At 48.7% G+C, this 16318-nt stretch overlaps 1 protein-coding gene across 2 annotated transcripts; it reads left to right on the forward strand.

Annotated features, from left to right (window-relative positions):
• Window positions 1-2705: 2705 nt before the first annotated feature.
• On the forward strand, window positions 2706-15705 carry LOC123119306 (ureide permease 1). 2 transcript variants are annotated; one of them, XM_044539058.1, is made up of 16 exons: window positions 2706-2954; window positions 3238-3539; window positions 3653-3791; window positions 4294-4462; window positions 4606-4637; window positions 4716-4825; window positions 4953-5327; window positions 10971-11441; window positions 13100-13402; window positions 13492-14036; window positions 14121-14207; window positions 14335-14391; window positions 14466-14704; window positions 14790-14908; window positions 15009-15095; window positions 15204-15705. In XM_044539058.1, the coding sequence occupies exons 2-16, from the start codon at window positions 3303-3305 to the stop codon at window positions 15276-15278; spliced, it is 3045 nt and encodes a 1014-aa protein (XP_044394993.1). In that variant the 5' UTR covers window positions 2706-2954; window positions 3238-3302; the 3' UTR covers window positions 15279-15705. The 2 variants fall into 2 exon arrangements, with proteins under 2 accessions (XP_044394993.1, XP_044394992.1); XM_044539057.1 differs by lacking the exons at window positions 10971-11441; window positions 13100-13402; window positions 13492-14036; ... (4 more) ...; window positions 15009-15095; window positions 15204-15705 and adding an exon at window positions 5588-6247.
• The last annotated feature ends 613 nt before the right edge of the window (window positions 15706-16318 follow it).

The following is a 16318-nucleotide window of genomic DNA, read 5'->3' on the forward strand; positions in this document are numbered from 1 at the left end:
GAAGTGGAATGGTGGTCGAACTGAAAATTTTCAGTTTCGTCAGGGAACGTCGGATGTCCGGTGGTGGTCGGACGACCGGTACTCGTCGGACGTCCGAAGGCTGGCAGACGTCCGGTGCCTGGACGATTTCGGGCACGGGGTGAACTTCTAGGGTTCGTGGTGGAGGGGCAAAATTTGGTCAAAATTGGATGAATTTGTGGATGGAAATGGGGAAATGATGGGGGAAATCTTCCACTCGAGGCAAAGCAAATCCACGGATCAAATCCAACAAAACTTCATCAAAACCAACACATCACAAAAAAAATTGGGGGGCTATTTTTGTGGGGATTTTTGAAATTAGGACGAAATCAACAAAATTAGGATAGAAAACAAAGAGGGAGGGCTCCAAAATCATGATCAACGTGGCTCAAGATACCAAGATGGTGTAGGGTAGAACCCTAGATGCCCAATCTTTCACAATTGGAGCAGATCCCGCGAAGAACACGAAGAACAAGCGGGGAAAACACGAGGGGGAACATGAGAGGATTCACTCAAACCAACAAGATTCGATCACACATGTGCTAGATCCGAATACATGAAGAGATACATGGTCCAAAGTCAACAAAGGACGATACAAGTAGCAAGTTATTCTCTATGAGGAGGTCTTGAAGGTCTTCCCGTGAAGGGTCTTGAATCCACTTGGGGGATCTTCTCCATAGAGGTCGTGGTCTCCGAGGAGAAGGTATCAAGTGGATGAGCAAAGCTCTATCTCTTAAAGTGAGCTATCACATTGCTGACCTTCAAAAGTAGGAGGAGGAGGAGTGTATATAGTCTAAGTGGACAAAGGGGTACATGGGCTTCGGCCCAACACGTAGTCAACACACAGGTGTCGAACGTCCGACAACTACCGGTCGTCCGACGTCTCGCGGGGGCTCGGACGTCCGGTACTTGTCGAATTTCCGACGTTTCGGCTCTGATCAAGCGGTGTCGGACATTCGGTCGAGGTCGGACGTCCAGGGCGTTGGTCGTCCGGTGGCCTCCACACTTCCGACATTTTCGTTCTGTGAGGGTGGCGTCGGTCGTCCGGAGGGGCTCGGACGTTCGGTGGTTGGAGGGTGTCGGACGTCCGACCGATGTCGGTCGTCCGGCCGCTAGTGCATGCACAGGCTGGGACTCGGCTGGCCGGCTGGAGCCTCCAGGCGTCGGACGTCCGAGAGGTGTAGGTCATCCGGTGGCTGGGGAGTTTCTGGCAGCTCCTCTTCTTGTTCCTTGTACTTGGTGTCCTCGCCGTCTTGTCCGTTGGGTATAGCTGCTCCGTGGCCTTCCTCCAAATACCTGATTACGCATAGGGTCTCCGCTTGAGGCAGTAGCTGTGTCTCATATGTAGAAAGGGATAGTTCGGAGAGGAGCGAGTTCACCTTATCTTCAATAGCCTTTGCTCGAGCTCTTGTCATTGGTCCAAGTGGTGTCGTGGGAGGGTAGGTAGGTCCAGGGGGATGACCTTGGGATGCTCCGCATCACTGGCTCTATGTCGTCGTCGCCGTAGTCGCGGAAGATCCTCTGCCATTCTTCTATGCCGTAGTCATCGTTGGCGCCGCCGTCCTCGTCGCCACTCGAGATGTCGATGACCTTCCCCTCCGTTGCGTGCTCCCCGAACATCTTGCGCTCTGTCTCCGCAAGCTCGGGGGGCTGGCGCCGGAGGTCCACCATGTACTCCTCGTCGGCGGCCTTCGTTGCGATCCGCACCCTCGCCTCCCGGTCCTCCCTAGCCACTAACGCACTCACCACCCCCAACGACGGCAGGGGGTGGTCGCTAGTGGCGAGGATGGGGGAAGGAGACGCAAAGAAGGGTGGGTTTTTTTACTCCGCCATCGAACGGTGGAGGAAATATAAGTGCCAGATAAGCGATGGAGGAAAAATTATTCTCCTCTATGAGTTTTAGGGGTTCGGCTAGGTCCCGGTTAGAGAAGTAAAGCCAGGTTTTTACTCCTCTAACCGATGATAGGGGATCAGCTAGAGTTGGCCTAAGAAGAGTAAATCGATGTCATGAGTGTGTGCAATAAATTAGGAAGAGTTAATTCGAGAGACCAAATGCAATGGTTGTCGTGATTTTTAAGAGACTACAGCTCTGCATGCATTGATTTGTTGCAATAACCGAAGCCTCGAAATTATAGTTGCCACGTTTATAAGTATATCATTAATTATATCTTGGTCCATTGATTTTGAAGGGGCGGGGCGTGCGTGTGGCAGAACATTGAATTCTGGGCCGCTGGATTTGATGACAGACCACAGAAGCCAAATGGACTCTTCGATATGATAAAATGCATTAAATTCTTGTGTAAAGGAAGTGAGCCTAGCTCACTTGGCTAGTGGAGTGGATGTACAACCCAGCCACCCAGGTTCAAGTCCTCACAGGCGCGAATTTGGGTTCTTATTATTTAAAAGAAAACTCGCTGTGGGGGGCTTCCCCTACTGCTTTTCTTTCGAAAAAAATGGTTGTCTTGTGTACGCTCAATTTAATGGCTTTAAAAGAATTAAAACCGGCACTTTTTTATAAGCAATATAAATATAAATACATAATATAGATATATATTTATTAGCAGAATTGAGTTGGGGGGTGGGGGGGTGGGGGGGCGCATTACAGCCGTGAGATTGAATTGGATGGCTGATATCAATGCTACAGCACCCGTGCCGTGGGTTAACAACGTGACCGCAGAGGACATGGAGATAGCGTGGCGCCGCCGCCACCGTCGCCAACAGCTCCCTCTCTCGCAAACTTGGCTGGCTGGCAACAGGGAGAATCACAGACAAACCCCGCCTGCTACCGTAATCGCCAAGGAAGACTAGCAAAAATACCGCCACCGGTCTCAACATATACTCCTATATAGGCAATAGCAACGCAGGTCGCAGGCAGAGGGGAGCAACATAGTACACAACTTCTTCAGGATCGTCTTCTCCAACTCCGGCGAAGGCGGGTACGTACTATCTCTTCCTACTTACCCCGCTCCTCCTCCTCCTTGCACATAGATTAGCCGGAATTAATTCCAGATTCGTAACTTGAAAAATCAAAATCTCAATCGATGATGAAGAAACCTGTGTGCTCACTGATCACGTGTACCATCTATAATTAATTCCAGATTCGCAGCCTGAAAAATCATGTCTCAATTGATGATGAAAAAAAAAGTGTGTTCATTGATCATGCTTCATGCATGTGTATCCGGAATAAATTCCAACCTCTCAACTGATTGATGCCTGCAGGTGGTTGAAGGCAGCCCCCCTACTGAACCGAATCGCGTGTTCTCCATCAAACAAGGCCTCTCAAGATGTTCATCGTAGAAGACAAGGGCAGTGCCATTGCTCTCATGTGTGCCGCCCTCCTCTTCTTGGGCACATGGCCGGCATTGCTCACCCTCTTGGAGCGCAGGGGCCGGCTGCCACAGCACACGTACCTTGATTACTCAATCACGAACCTCCTTGCCGCGGTCCTCATCGCGCTCACCTTGGGCCAGCTTGGGGACAGCAAGCAAAACATGCCCAATTTCTTCATCCAGCTCAGTCAGGTTAGCTTAGCTGTCTAAGTAATTGTTCATTTATTTATGCAACAGCTTCCTGATGAGACAGACAATTGTTCCTTTGGTTTGCTGACTCTGAATGAATGACTTTTTTTATCAAGGATAACTGGCCTTCGGTGCTGTTTGCAATGGCTGGGGGTCTCGTGCTCAGTATTGGGAACCTTTCTACACAGTATGCTTGGGCATATGTGGGTCTCTCAGTTACCGAGGTTATCTGCGCAAGCATGGTTGTTGTTATAGGTAAGTTGATCTCCTCTGCTAACTCAAGTGCGGTGAACATTCTTATTTTTGTTTTTGGTTATATATGTTTCTGATGATACATGTGATGTACTCAACTACTCATGTACATACCATTGTTGATCATAATTTATCTTCCTTTATTAAGTATTACAGGAGGGACTGAATTAATAGGTTAGCACTAGTTGGCTTAAGTTGGTCTTTTGCCCAATAACACTGGTTATCTGACAGTTCTAATTGCTTGAAGAAAGTGTCTGTCGACCATAGGCAGATCATTTTATCAAGGCATTGTTGTCTAGTCTAGGCTTAAAAACAGCTCAAGATATGAACAGATTTGAAGATATGAGTACAGCTGATATCCGGTTAATTAATTAAACAGATGCACCAAATTACCTGTTGGCTCTGCTATATATTATCTGGGGTCCTCGAAGAACTTCAACTCATTTTTAGCTGCCTCTTTATTTTATGAATATTTATTCCGCTAAGTCGCTTATTGTATTTTCAGGCACAACACTGAATTATTTCCTGGACAACCGCATCAACAGGGCTGATATTCTTTTCACTGGAGTGGCTTGCTTCCTTGTTGCAGTCATCCTTGGGACTGCTGTACACTCTTCCAATGCAGCTGATAATGAAGAAAAACTAAGTGAATCCACAAATGGCTACAACCTTGGGTACTTTCTTGCACATTTTTCCTTCACGCCGAGTCACATATATTACCCACTGGTTCACTTACATCGGCTAGGTGTCAATCTTGGTAAACCATTTTATGTCTTCATGGTTGCTGCTCTGACCATTATAATGTCTAACTTAACAGGTCAAATGGAGGTACGGAGCCAAGCAAACAAGGTATACATGGTGCATGACTACTGGTACTGTTGATGTATTGCAGTTGCATATTCTAGTTGCTAACTTTGCCTATTTCAGATGCACTAGAGGTGGACATAGAGAATGGAGCTTATGCAGAAGAGGCCACCAGAGCTGAAGCAGGAACTGCAGAATACCTAATTGAGCTCGAAGGGCGGCGTTCGGTTAAGGTAAAAATCGTACTAATTCTGTCACAAGTCATTTTATTTCAGAGAGCAAAAAAAATCAGATAGTACTGGATTTTTGCAACACCAATGAGGTGAAGTGATGTAATCAAACTTGTTGATCATTTTCCAGGTGTTTGGATCGAGCACCCTCAAGGGGCTTGGGCTGGTTTTCTTTGCCGGGGTCTGCCTCTCGCTCTTCTCCCCAGCACTCAACCTCGCCACCAATGACCAGTGGCACACCCTGAAAGGCGGCGTCCCGCATCTGGTTGTGTACACTGCCTTCTTCTACTTCTCCATGTCGTGCTTCGTCATCGGTGTCGGGCTCAACATCTTGTTCCTCTACCGCCCGATGGCCGGCGTGCCGAAGTCGTCCTTCAAGGCCTATCTGGGTGACTGGGAAGGCAGGCAGTGGGCTCTCCTCGCCGGCTTGCTTTGTGGCTTCGGCAATGGCTTCCAGTTCATGGGTGGTCAGGCTGCTGGTTATGCTGCTGCTGATGCTGTTGAGGTCTGTTTTGCTGAATCAATGTCTAGTCCTTACTCCTTATATGCATGTTCGCATCCAGCACAGTAAAAAAAAGCATGTTTACATTGTTTATATGATTCAAAATGTTAAAAAGAATACTACTGAATCTCTAAAAAGTATCATATCCTGTGGTAGATATAGTTTTTAACTTTTAAATAAGATGTTAGCAACTTACAAGAAAGATATTCAGAGAGAACTATAAATATGATCTAACTGTTTCTGCATTGTTGGCTATTCATCAGGCATTGCCACTTGTGAGCACATTCTGGGGCATCGTGCTATTCGGGGAGTACCGCAAGTCGTCCAAGAAAACCTACACTCTGCTCGTGTTGATGCTGCTCATGTTTGTCGCGGCTGTAGCAACGCTCATGGCTTCAGCAGGTCACAGGAGCACAAAGTGATCATTCTGGGGCCACAGGATTACAAGCGAAAGTTCGCTCTGCTCGTCGAGTTCATGCTGCTCATGTTGGTCGCCGGCTATGGCCACGCTCGTGGCTTCGTCCGGTCAAAGGCGCACAAAGTGATCGGCTGTCCCATCCTTCCATCTCTTCTTCTAGTTTGGGACTCCTCCTGCCACAAGGCATAGGAATATTGGATGAAGTAAGAAGGGAAGGCAAGTGACATTGATCCATCCGGGAAGCAGGCCATGCCATGACAAAGTGGACTTTATTCCTGATGTTTTGGTCTCAATGGAGTTGTTAGATGTAGCCGCACATAACCTGAAACAAGAGGTTTTGCAGTTGAAAGAGAATTTGTAGGAATTTTGGAGGATTGGAATCGTAGAAATACTTTCTAGAATCCATTTTGTATGCAAAAAATTTCCAATGAGTCCAACCTCATGGAAAACTCTTGTATCAAATGTTTTGTCTTTTGAGTTATTATAAGATTTCGCTCTTATATCACTCCGGTTGGAGAAATCAAGTTCCCTCCTTGTCAGTGAAATTTTTTCTCCAGAGCAAGTGGTTGTGATTGAAAGCCTTGTTAGTAAAGGTAATGTGATGATATATAATTTATTTGCAGCAAATACAAATGCTTAGAAAAATACGCCTCCATCATCTAGCGATAATGTTAGTGTATCTGCTAGTGTAGAATTTCATCAGCGCCCCCATGTTGTTGAACTTTTGTCCTAATCAGACCAATCAACTTTGGTTGCATCTATATGCTATAGTCCTATTATGGGTGTGCCCAATTTGTCACAACACCCATGAACACAAGCATGTTTAGTCTTCTGTTGAATTATGATTTGGCGCCCACACCACAAGGTGCACCCTAGCTAGTACCCATGTTGCTCCTATGCTCTCACCAAGCATCTTCATCTACCTCAAACCCAATTTTAGCCAAATTAAGAGAGGATTTGCATAAGATATCAAGAAACTTTCGGAAACAAGCTGAAAGTAAGGAGCCGTGTGTACCAAAAGCTTTATCTTGAACGCTCTGATGCATTTTGTACCCTCAAGGTTTAAAGTTCCTGATTTTACTAAATTTAGTGGTAAGGGTACGATGATACCTAGAAACACATTAGTCAATATCTAGCACAATCGGGTGAAACAGGTTTCATTAATGAATTGAAAGTGCTTTTACTTTCTATATCTTTAACTAGCACCACATTTTCATGGTTTGCTGCTTTACCCCATGGCTCTATTTACTTATGGTCGCAACTACAAGAAAATAATAATTCACGATCACCTTTATAGTGACGATAATGAACTTAAGTTGTCACATCTTACACCAATTAATCATAACACATGATGAATCAGTCACCGATCACAAAACTACTTTGGTACGCCAAATCTTTGGCTATTAGTTCAATTTGTAGGTACCTGGTTAACTTGAACTCTTTGATCAATCTTTGGCTGGCAAAGCAATAGCTTGGGTATTAATTCAATCTGTAGGTATATACCTTTGACACTCGGAAAAACTTATCTAGGCTATCCAGTGTAGAATGTGTGATCTGTAAGACAAAAGCCAGGTGAAGTCTTATCAAGCCTACAAAGGTACCATACTTTACTTGATAATTATCCTCATCATAATTTACTACCTTGGTTGGAATTACATATCTTCTATGGAGAAATAGATGATCAATCTAAGCAATGTGGATTTTAAATTCAGAGGAGCTTTTAGGAATATGTTGTTGCCTCACACACTAGTGTTGGCCTCATGTGCAACCGCGCGCCCGACCTCGCGCAGGAAATGTAGTTACATTCGAGGGCATGGCTCGCCCTTGTATGCCTACCCGCACTCAGGTTGGAACGGTCAGCGATCGTTCGATACTATCCCTAAAGTTATAACAATCGCTAAATAGTCGCGTCCAGAATTTGTATTCCACGTAGAAACAGAGTCTGTCGTGGGGTGTTAGAGCAACTCTCACAGAAGGATGACTAACTACAAGTATGCGAGCAATTGGAAGGGTGGGGTGCTGAGAGAATGATGGAAAAAGCCAATGAAACGGAAGCTACTAATTGATGTGGATGATCCGTCTAGAGAGGATTCAAGTGACAGTGGAGTTGGTGTGGTTATCAGAGACTATAAAGGTGAGTGCGTCAGTTGTACCCAGTGCCATCTTCCCCATGTTGTCGATGCAACGATGGTTGAAGCATTTGCTTTCAAAAAGGGTTTGCAAATTGCACAATAAAATAGGTACCAACTCTTTCACAATTCACAGTGATTGTCTTCAGGTTGTTCAAACCATTAATAATGGAGGTTTCGCGACTACTTTGGCAAGTGTAGTTTATGAATTATAATATTCTTCTCGTTGGTTTGATAATATTGTAATAGAGAGGCCAATGTTATGGCTACGGCTGAGTGAATAGCATAAAACTACCACTTTTCGGGAATTTGTTTGTGACTGATACCTATCACTTTTGGCGTCGACTGTCTCAAAAAACCCAAATCGCCGAGTGCTTTGCAATTGATCGCGATTATGACAGTTGGGGCCCGCTCCTAAACAAACCGCTTGTTGACTGTTTAGTTTGACCGTTAACTGACATGTGGGACCCACATGTCAGCTTCATTTTTTCTCTCTTTCCTTCTCTCCTCTCCCCCCCTTGTACTCTCTCTCTGCCTTATCTTCAACCCCGTCGGCGACCCGCTCCCTCCCTTCGCGCGCTCACCCGGTCGGCGACCGGCTCCCTCCCCTCCCGCGCCCACCCCGCCGGCGACCCGCTCCCCTTCCCTCGCGCGCTCACCTCGCCGGCGACCCTCTCCCCTCTCCTCGCTTGCCCACCCCACAGACGACCCTCTCCCCTCCCCTCGCCCACACCGCCGGCGGCCATGGAGTCCCTGAGGCGGCGAGCTCCTGGACGCGGCGGTCCAGAAGGCCACCCAAGGAGCCCCGGCAGCGGCGGCCGCCTCCGCCGCCATCCACACTGCCGGACCCCTGCGCGTGGCCCGTGGATGGAGAGCCGGCAACCTCGGCCACAGGTGCGGCTCCTCCGAGCTCCTCCCTCACCTTGCATTCTCTGACGCGGCTGCCCTCGATGACGGCCATGGACGCGAGTTCACCGGCGGGGTGGTGGCTGCTGGACGCGGCCGCCCGCAGCACAAACAGGAGTTGGCCGTCGAGATGCTCCTGCCGCGGCCGCTTGCATCACGGACAGGAGCTGGCCGCCGCTCGCAGCACGGCTGCAACAGCGACAAGCACGGCTAGAGGAGCTCGATCTGGAAGACTGGCCATGGCAGGGGCCTGATTGCTTTTCTGAAATATTTGCAGGGACCAAATTGCATTTATAAATATTTACAGACACTGCCATGTGGGTCCCACATGTCGGTTAACGGTCAAACAAACGGCTTGATTAGAAGCGGGCCCCAACTGTCATAATCATGATTAATTGCAAATCACTCGGCGATTTGGGTGTTTTGAGATAGCCGATGCCAAAAGTGGTAGGTATCAGTCACAAACAAATTTTCAGTAGTTTTTTGAAACCATAACGCAAAAAGTGGTAGTTTTATGCTATTCACTCGGCTATGGCTAGAACTTGTGTTTGGGATGTTGATCCCCTTGACTTTATTTTCATGATTTTGGTGAACAATGTAACTCTTTTATCTAATCAATAAAGCTTGATTTGTGGGCTTTTCGTCAATGACAACAAATTTCTAGCAGAGACGACATATTGACCGAAGAAAGACACTCTAGCATAGTCACCATACATGTCAAAATGTCGTAATTTATTCCATATTTGACGTATGAGGACTGACTTATGAAAATAAAACTTCGCATGTTCCCTCACCTCACATGGGATGGCAGGGAGACTGAGGAAACAGGATACCCTATGGACAAGTGGGTCCCATGTGTTTTTTTGGGTAATCGTGTATGTCAGCATACTAAAATAAAATTACATGAACCCATACATAATGAAATTACTAGACAGGCACGACAACTACCCTGGAAACTCTATGGAAAAGCCCAAGAAGAAATTAAAATATAAACAATTCTATTAGGTTCCCTGCACAAACCGATCGTCTTTGATCCCCAAAGCCGCTGAGGTAGTCGCCGGAGAGATAGGCGAAGTACCTCTATCATCATAGCCGGGAAGGCATCATCACTGTCAGGGCTTTGTGAACCAAAGACTGGGCCTGCTGCACGCGTCAGCACACATAAACTACCTATATGTTTTCAGCAGTTATCCACTTCATATTTGGCTACCCAGCGTTTACCGTAGGCATGATAACTAGCACACCAGTAGTACGTCCTTCCCGGTCCTCTCGTACTAGGGAAAGGTCATGTTAGCCGAGTGTTGTCATCGTGCCATCCAGACCTCATAACTGGCGCCGCTCATTGACAAAATCGAGAAAGACTAGACATTGCCGTCCTCGTGCCTCTTTCCATGCTTCATGCAAATCATCTTATCCCACGAGCCAGCACCACCGCCATGGGCTGCAACTATTGGCCATCCCGAACACGAACCACACTGCTCTTCAACCACGATTATGGAGGCAACAAATATGAAAACTCCGAGTTTGCGCACCACCTCGATAATCTTGCCCCATAAACATTTTCTATCAATATGACGACTTTGCTAGAGTTGCTCTTAAAAGACAGCGCAAGACTAGGATGGAGAAGCGAGGTATTGTTTCTCCTTCACATGAGAAGTGGAGATCCTAGCAAAAAGGCTACATGGGCTGCCCTGACGCTGTGACCCCACACGCCTTGAGGCTCGTCGGCCAGTGAGCCGCCCGCCGCCGCCGCCGGCACCCTCCGGCCAGTGCCAATCGCCTTCCTAACCACCAAACGCATTTCCTCCGCGCACACGAGCGGGCGCCATGGCTGGGCATCTAGCCAAAAACCCATTGCTCCTCCTCCAGCCCCGCCGCCTCTGCACCGCCGCCGCATCCTCCTCGGCCGCCGCAGGAGAACTCGCCCCCTCGCCCGCCGTCAAGGAGATACCCCGCGACGATGACCTCGCGGAGGAGTCGCGCAACCGCCTCGTGCGCGACACCTGCAAGCTGCTCGAGCTCCGTGGCTCGTGGACCCCGAAGCTGGAGGCGCAGCTCCGGCACCTGCTCCGGGTGCTCTCCCCGCCGCAGGTCCGCGCCGTGCTCCGCGCACAGGCGCAGACGGACGCCCGCGCCGCGTTCGAGTTCTTCCGCTGGGCCGACCGCCAGTGGCGCTACAGGCACGCCCCGGAGGTGTTCGACGAAATGCTGAGCCTCCTCAGCCGCACCAGGCTCCACGACCCCGCCCGGCGCGTCATGCGCCTCATGATGCGCCGCCGCATGAGACGCGGGACTCAGCAGTTCGCGCACCTCATGCTCTCGTACAGCCGCGCGGGGAAGCTCCGCTCCGCCATGCGCGTGCTCCAGCTCATGCAGAAGGACGGGTGCGCGCCTGACATATCAATATGCAATGTGGCAGTGAATGTGCTTGTTTTTGCCGGGCGCATTGACAAGGCGCTTGAGTTTAGCGACCGGATGCGACGTGTTGGGGTCGAGCCGGATGTAGTCACATACAATTGCCTTATCAAGGGGTTATGTAGCGTGCGGAGGGTTGTTGAGGCGCTAGAGATGATCGGTGTAATGCTGCAAAATGGGTGCCCACCTGATAAGATTACCTATTATACAGTGATGGGCTTCTTGTGCAAGGAGAAGAGGGTGGCAGAGGTGCGGGCTTTGCTTGGGAGGATGAGGAATGATGCGGGTCTATTTCCAGATCAGGTCACGTATAACATGCTCATCCATGTGCTTGCAAAGCATGGGCATGCAGATGAGGCGTTGGAGTTCTTGAGGGAGTCAGAGGGGAAAAGGTTCCGTGTCGATGAGGTTGGATATAGTGCAGTTGTGCACTCTTTCTGCTTGAATGGGAGGATGGCCGAGGCAAAGGAGATTGTAGGTGAGATGATCTCAAAAGAATGTCACCCTGACGTTGTGACATATAGCGCAGTTGTTGATGGGTTCTGCCGGATCGGGGAAATTGATCAAGCAAGAAAGATGATGAAGCATATGTATAAGAATGGCTGCAAGCCAAACATAGTCACGCATACTGCACTGTTAAATGGTCTCTGCAAAGCTGGGAAAACTTCAGAGGCTTGGGAATTGCTAAACAACAGTGGAGAGGAATGGTGGACTCCCAGTGATATCACATACAGTGTTGTAATGCATGGGTTTAGAAGAGAAGGGAAACTAAAGGAATCATGTGATGTCGTTGCCCAGATGTTGCAGAAGGGTTTCTTTCCCACTACTGTGGAGATTAACTTACTGATCCATGCGTTATGTAAGGAAGGAAAGCCGGCGGAGGCCAAAGACTTCATGGAGCAGTGCCAAAGCAAAGGTTGTACCATTAATGTTATCAACTTTACTACTGTAATTCATGGATTTTCTCGGCAGGGGGATTTGGAATCAGCGCTGTCTTTGTTGGATGACTTGTATCTCAGCAACAGGCATCCAGATGTTGTAACTTATACTGTTGTTGTCAATGCTTTGGGAAAGAAAGGTCGGCTGAAAGAAGCGACGGAGCTTGTGAAGAAAATGCTTAATAGAGGAATTGTCCCTACACTTGTTACATACAGGACAGTGATACATAGATACTGTGAGAAGGGTACAGTGGAAGAATTACTCGATCTGCTGGATAAGATGTTAGCGAGACAAGAGCTTAAGAGTGTATACAATCAGGTCATTGAGAAGCTATGTGCATTAGGTAAAATAAATGAAGCTTACAGTCTCCTCAGCAAGGTACTGAGAACTGCCTCACAGAGAGATGCTCAGACATGCCACATTCTGATGGAGAGTTTTCTTAATAGAGGTCTCGCAGTTCAGTCATACAATGTAGCGTGCCAGATGTTTCAGAGGAATTTAATTCCTGATATTAAATTGTGTCGAAAAGTTGACAATCAGCTGACCTCAAAGAAACAACCAGCTGCTGGAAAGCTTATGGTTAAGTTCTTAGAAAGAGGTCTTCTGAAACAAGAAAAGTAAGCTATTGCTGTCCGACAAGCTGATGTATCATGTGTTTATTGGCAACTGGCAAGTATGTTTAATATTTGAACTGAGATTCAGAATCAGATGCATTACATGCTGGAAAGCTTACTCACTTTCTTCTACCTAAAACTGATAGATTTATAGTTTTGGGTTCAGTTGGTAACGTTTCATGCAGTTTTCACCAACTTATTCACAACCAGCCAATAGACTGGTAGGTATGGCACCTGAATGTTAGTTAGCTGCCACTCAAAGGGCTACTGAACAGTACACATGTTCGTGCATATATCAGCATCACAAAGGCTTGGTCCATAATGAACTAGACCAAGTGAAGCACTTAAGGGGAGGAGACAATGGAGGGAGATGGCAACGTTGTGACGGCGCCGTTGCTGGAGTTCATCGATGACCGGTCAGCCGCCTCGGAGGAGCTGCTGCGGCGGGAGCCGGTGCCATTCGATGTGCTGTCGCGGCTGGCATTGTGGGAGGCCGGCAACCTGTGGCGCATCTCATGGGCGTCCATCCTCATCACGCTCTTCAGCTTCACTCTCAGCCTCGTCACGCAGATGTTCGTTGGCCACCTTGGTGAGCTCGAGCTCGCCGGGGCCTCCATCACCAACATCGGCATCCAGGGCCTAGCCTACGGCATCATGGTAACTAGCTGCGCTCGTTCTTGCACTATGTAGTATAGTCCTTTTTGCTGCTTAGAAACAACGTCTTCTCACTTGTATGCGGAATGCAGCTCGGCATGTCGACTGCAGTGCAGACGGTGTGCGGCCAGGCCTACGGTGCGAGGAGGTACAGGGCAATGGGCGTTGTTTGCCAGAGAGCGCTCCTCCTCCAGTTTGTGACGGCCGTCGCCATCGCTTTCTTCTACTGGTACTCTGGCCCATTCCTGCGGCTCATTGGGCAGGCTGAGGACGTGGCTGTGGCGGGGCAGCTGTATGCTCGTGGGCTGGTGCTGCAGCTGCTCGCGTTTGCACTCTTCTGCCCGATGCAGAGGTTCCTGCAGGCTCAGAACATCGTCAACCCCGTGGCGTACATGGTGCTTGCTGTGCTCGTCTTCCACATCCTCATCTCGTGGCTTGCTGTGTTCGTTCTCAGCTTTGGCCTTCTCGGCGCGGCTCTGACGCTGAGCTTCTCTTGGTGGGTGCTCGTGGCGTTGACGTGGGCGTACATCATCTGGAGCCCAGTTTGTAAGGAGACGTGGACTGGGCTGTCCATGCTCGCTTTCAGAGGCCTCTGGGGATACGCCAAGCTCGCCTTCGCGTCCGCTGTTATGCTAGCGTGAGTAAATTTATCAGCCATTTCTAGTTAATTGTTTGGTAGTTCTTGCTTGTTTATGTCTTGCATCGTTGTGTTCTTGCTCAGATTGGAGGTCTGGTACGTGCAAGGATTCGTGCTTCTGACTGGTTTCCTCCCCAACTCAGAGATTGCTCTTGATTCACTCTCTATCTGGTACGCCACACCATGATTCAGCCCATGTTATAGTTACACACTGGTTGGAAGTTCTAATGTCTGATCGTATCTTCATATTCACACATAAGACATAACATGCATTTGCTATCTCTTTGACTTGTTCCAGCATCAACTACTGGAACTGGGACTTCCAAATCATGCTTGGTTTAAGCTATGCGGCCAGGTCAGTGCAAACGACCGAGACCTACCAAGATGTAGACCAATTTCCGCTTGCTGATCAAACGTTTGCACACGCAGTATCCGCGTCGGCAACGAGCTTGGCGCTGGCCATCCGAAGGTCGCAAGGTTGTCGGTCCTGGTGGTCGTCACGGCGAGCATCGCCTTCAGCATTCTCGCCACGATCGTCGTCATGGCCCTCAAGTACCCGCTGAGCACCCTCTACACGAGTAGCACGACGGTGATTGAGGCCGTCATTGCACTGATGCCGTTGCTGGCCATCAGCATCTTCTTGAATGGGATCCAGCCAATCCTCTCAGGTACACGCGACGCTTGGCAGTAACACAAAGTGCCTAGTTTGCACTGAACCAAATGACCTGAAAATTCGTTCTGAAATTTCTGCAGGAGTCGCCGTCGGGAGCGGGTGGCAAGTCATAGTTGCCTATGTCAACGTCGGGGCTTACTACATCATCGGGCTGCCAATCGGATGCGTTTTGGGGTTCAAAACAAGCCTGGGAGCAGCTGTAAGTCAATTAGCTTCCCACGCCAATTTCGTCTTCAGTTAACCTCTATCTTGCAACATTTTTCCAGAGGTCTGATGATCATCTCTTTGTGGTAATTCAGGGGATCTGGTGGGGCTTAATCATAGGGGTGGCAGTGCAGACGGTGGCGCTGATCGTCATCACGGCCAGGACCAACTGGGACAGCGAGGTGAGCTCGCCCTTTTCCCATTCACGCATGATCTCGGCTGAAGCTTCTGCTCAGTTTCTGTTTATCGTGGTGCTCATGGCGACGCGGCTATGTCATGTATGTGTGCAGGTGGAGAAGGCGATCCAGCGGCTGCAGCACACCGCTGCAGACGAGGGTGGCATGGTGGTCGACGGCAACGTCTAATGACCGGGCCCATGGATGTGTCTGGGGCTCTGTTTGGTGGCCATTGTTTGCTTTGCTAGGAGCACTCCCCATGAGGAGGGAGGAAGTAGTAGCTGGTGCCGAACTTTATTATCAAGAGGCTATGGTGCCTTTGGGTTTGTGCAATAAGTTGAAGTGAGATGATGGAAAGTTGAAATGCATTTCCTTTTTTTTTCGAGGATGAACTTGCAGTAGTTAAATGGTAATTAACCTTGGCTGCTGGACTAGAAATGGTTTGATTTCTTGAGCTCTTACGCTTTCAATTCTTTTTAGAGAAGCTCTTACTCTTTGATGACGCCCCCAAATTATTGTGGCCAAGGTGGACCATGCTGGTCAGCGTGAGGCTGCGCCATGGGCCCGTTTGTCAGCCCCAGCAAATTATTGTGGATACATACATGCATGATGCCTATTGCTTCTTTGGCCGACTTTCAACGGCCTCCCGAGTTCAGAGCTACTCTCTCCGTTCTAAATTATTCGTCGCTGAAATGGATGTATCTAGAACTAAAATACATCTAGATACATCTATACTTGCGACAAGTAATTCGGAACGGAGGGAATAGAAAGCAACATAGATCAAGAGAGTGGCGATAGCGTGGACGAGCGCGTTTGATCCCGGTACGTGGACCAATGGAGCAAGTCGTTTGTGGTGGGGACAGACTAGCGCGATTCGTACGCGGACGTAAATAAGCACGTACTCCCTCCGTCCAGAAATACTTGTCATTGAAATGGATGTATCTAGATGCATTTAAGTTGGCCCACGGCATCCGTTGGCTGATAACGGGCGTCCTATAACATGTTCAGTTGGTACAGATAGATGCATACGGTACAGGTTTTGTACAGGGCAACGTTTTGCATGGACATAACGATGCGCAATATGACGGAAACGATATCTGCAACCCCAGGAGAAGCACACTACCGCTCCGAAAGCTTGAACAAGCAAGCCAAGAAAATCAACCGGGGACCGAAAAACCAACTGGCTTGTAAGGAGGTGACGGCGCTGTAATTCCATCCATCAGGTGCGC

This window comes from Triticum aestivum, chromosome 5D (assembly GCF_018294505.1).
Source record: "Triticum aestivum cultivar Chinese Spring chromosome 5D, IWGSC CS RefSeq v2.1, whole genome shotgun sequence".
In the NCBI taxonomy this organism is placed as follows: Eukaryota; Viridiplantae; Streptophyta; class Magnoliopsida; order Poales; family Poaceae; genus Triticum; species Triticum aestivum.

Coding starts and splice junctions, on each gene's coding strand:
- LOC123119306 (XM_044539058.1), top strand. CDS start 3,303: ATGTTCATCGTAGAAGACAAGGGCAGTGCCATTGCTCTCATGTGTGCC. Junction 14,037..14,120: donor GCGTCCGCTGTTATGCTAGC/GTGAGTAAATTT, acceptor GTTCTTGCTCAG/ATTGGAGGTCTGGTACGTGC. Junction 14,909..15,008: donor AAACAAGCCTGGGAGCAGCT/GTAAGTCAATTA, acceptor GTGGTAATTCAG/GGGATCTGGTGGGGCTTAAT.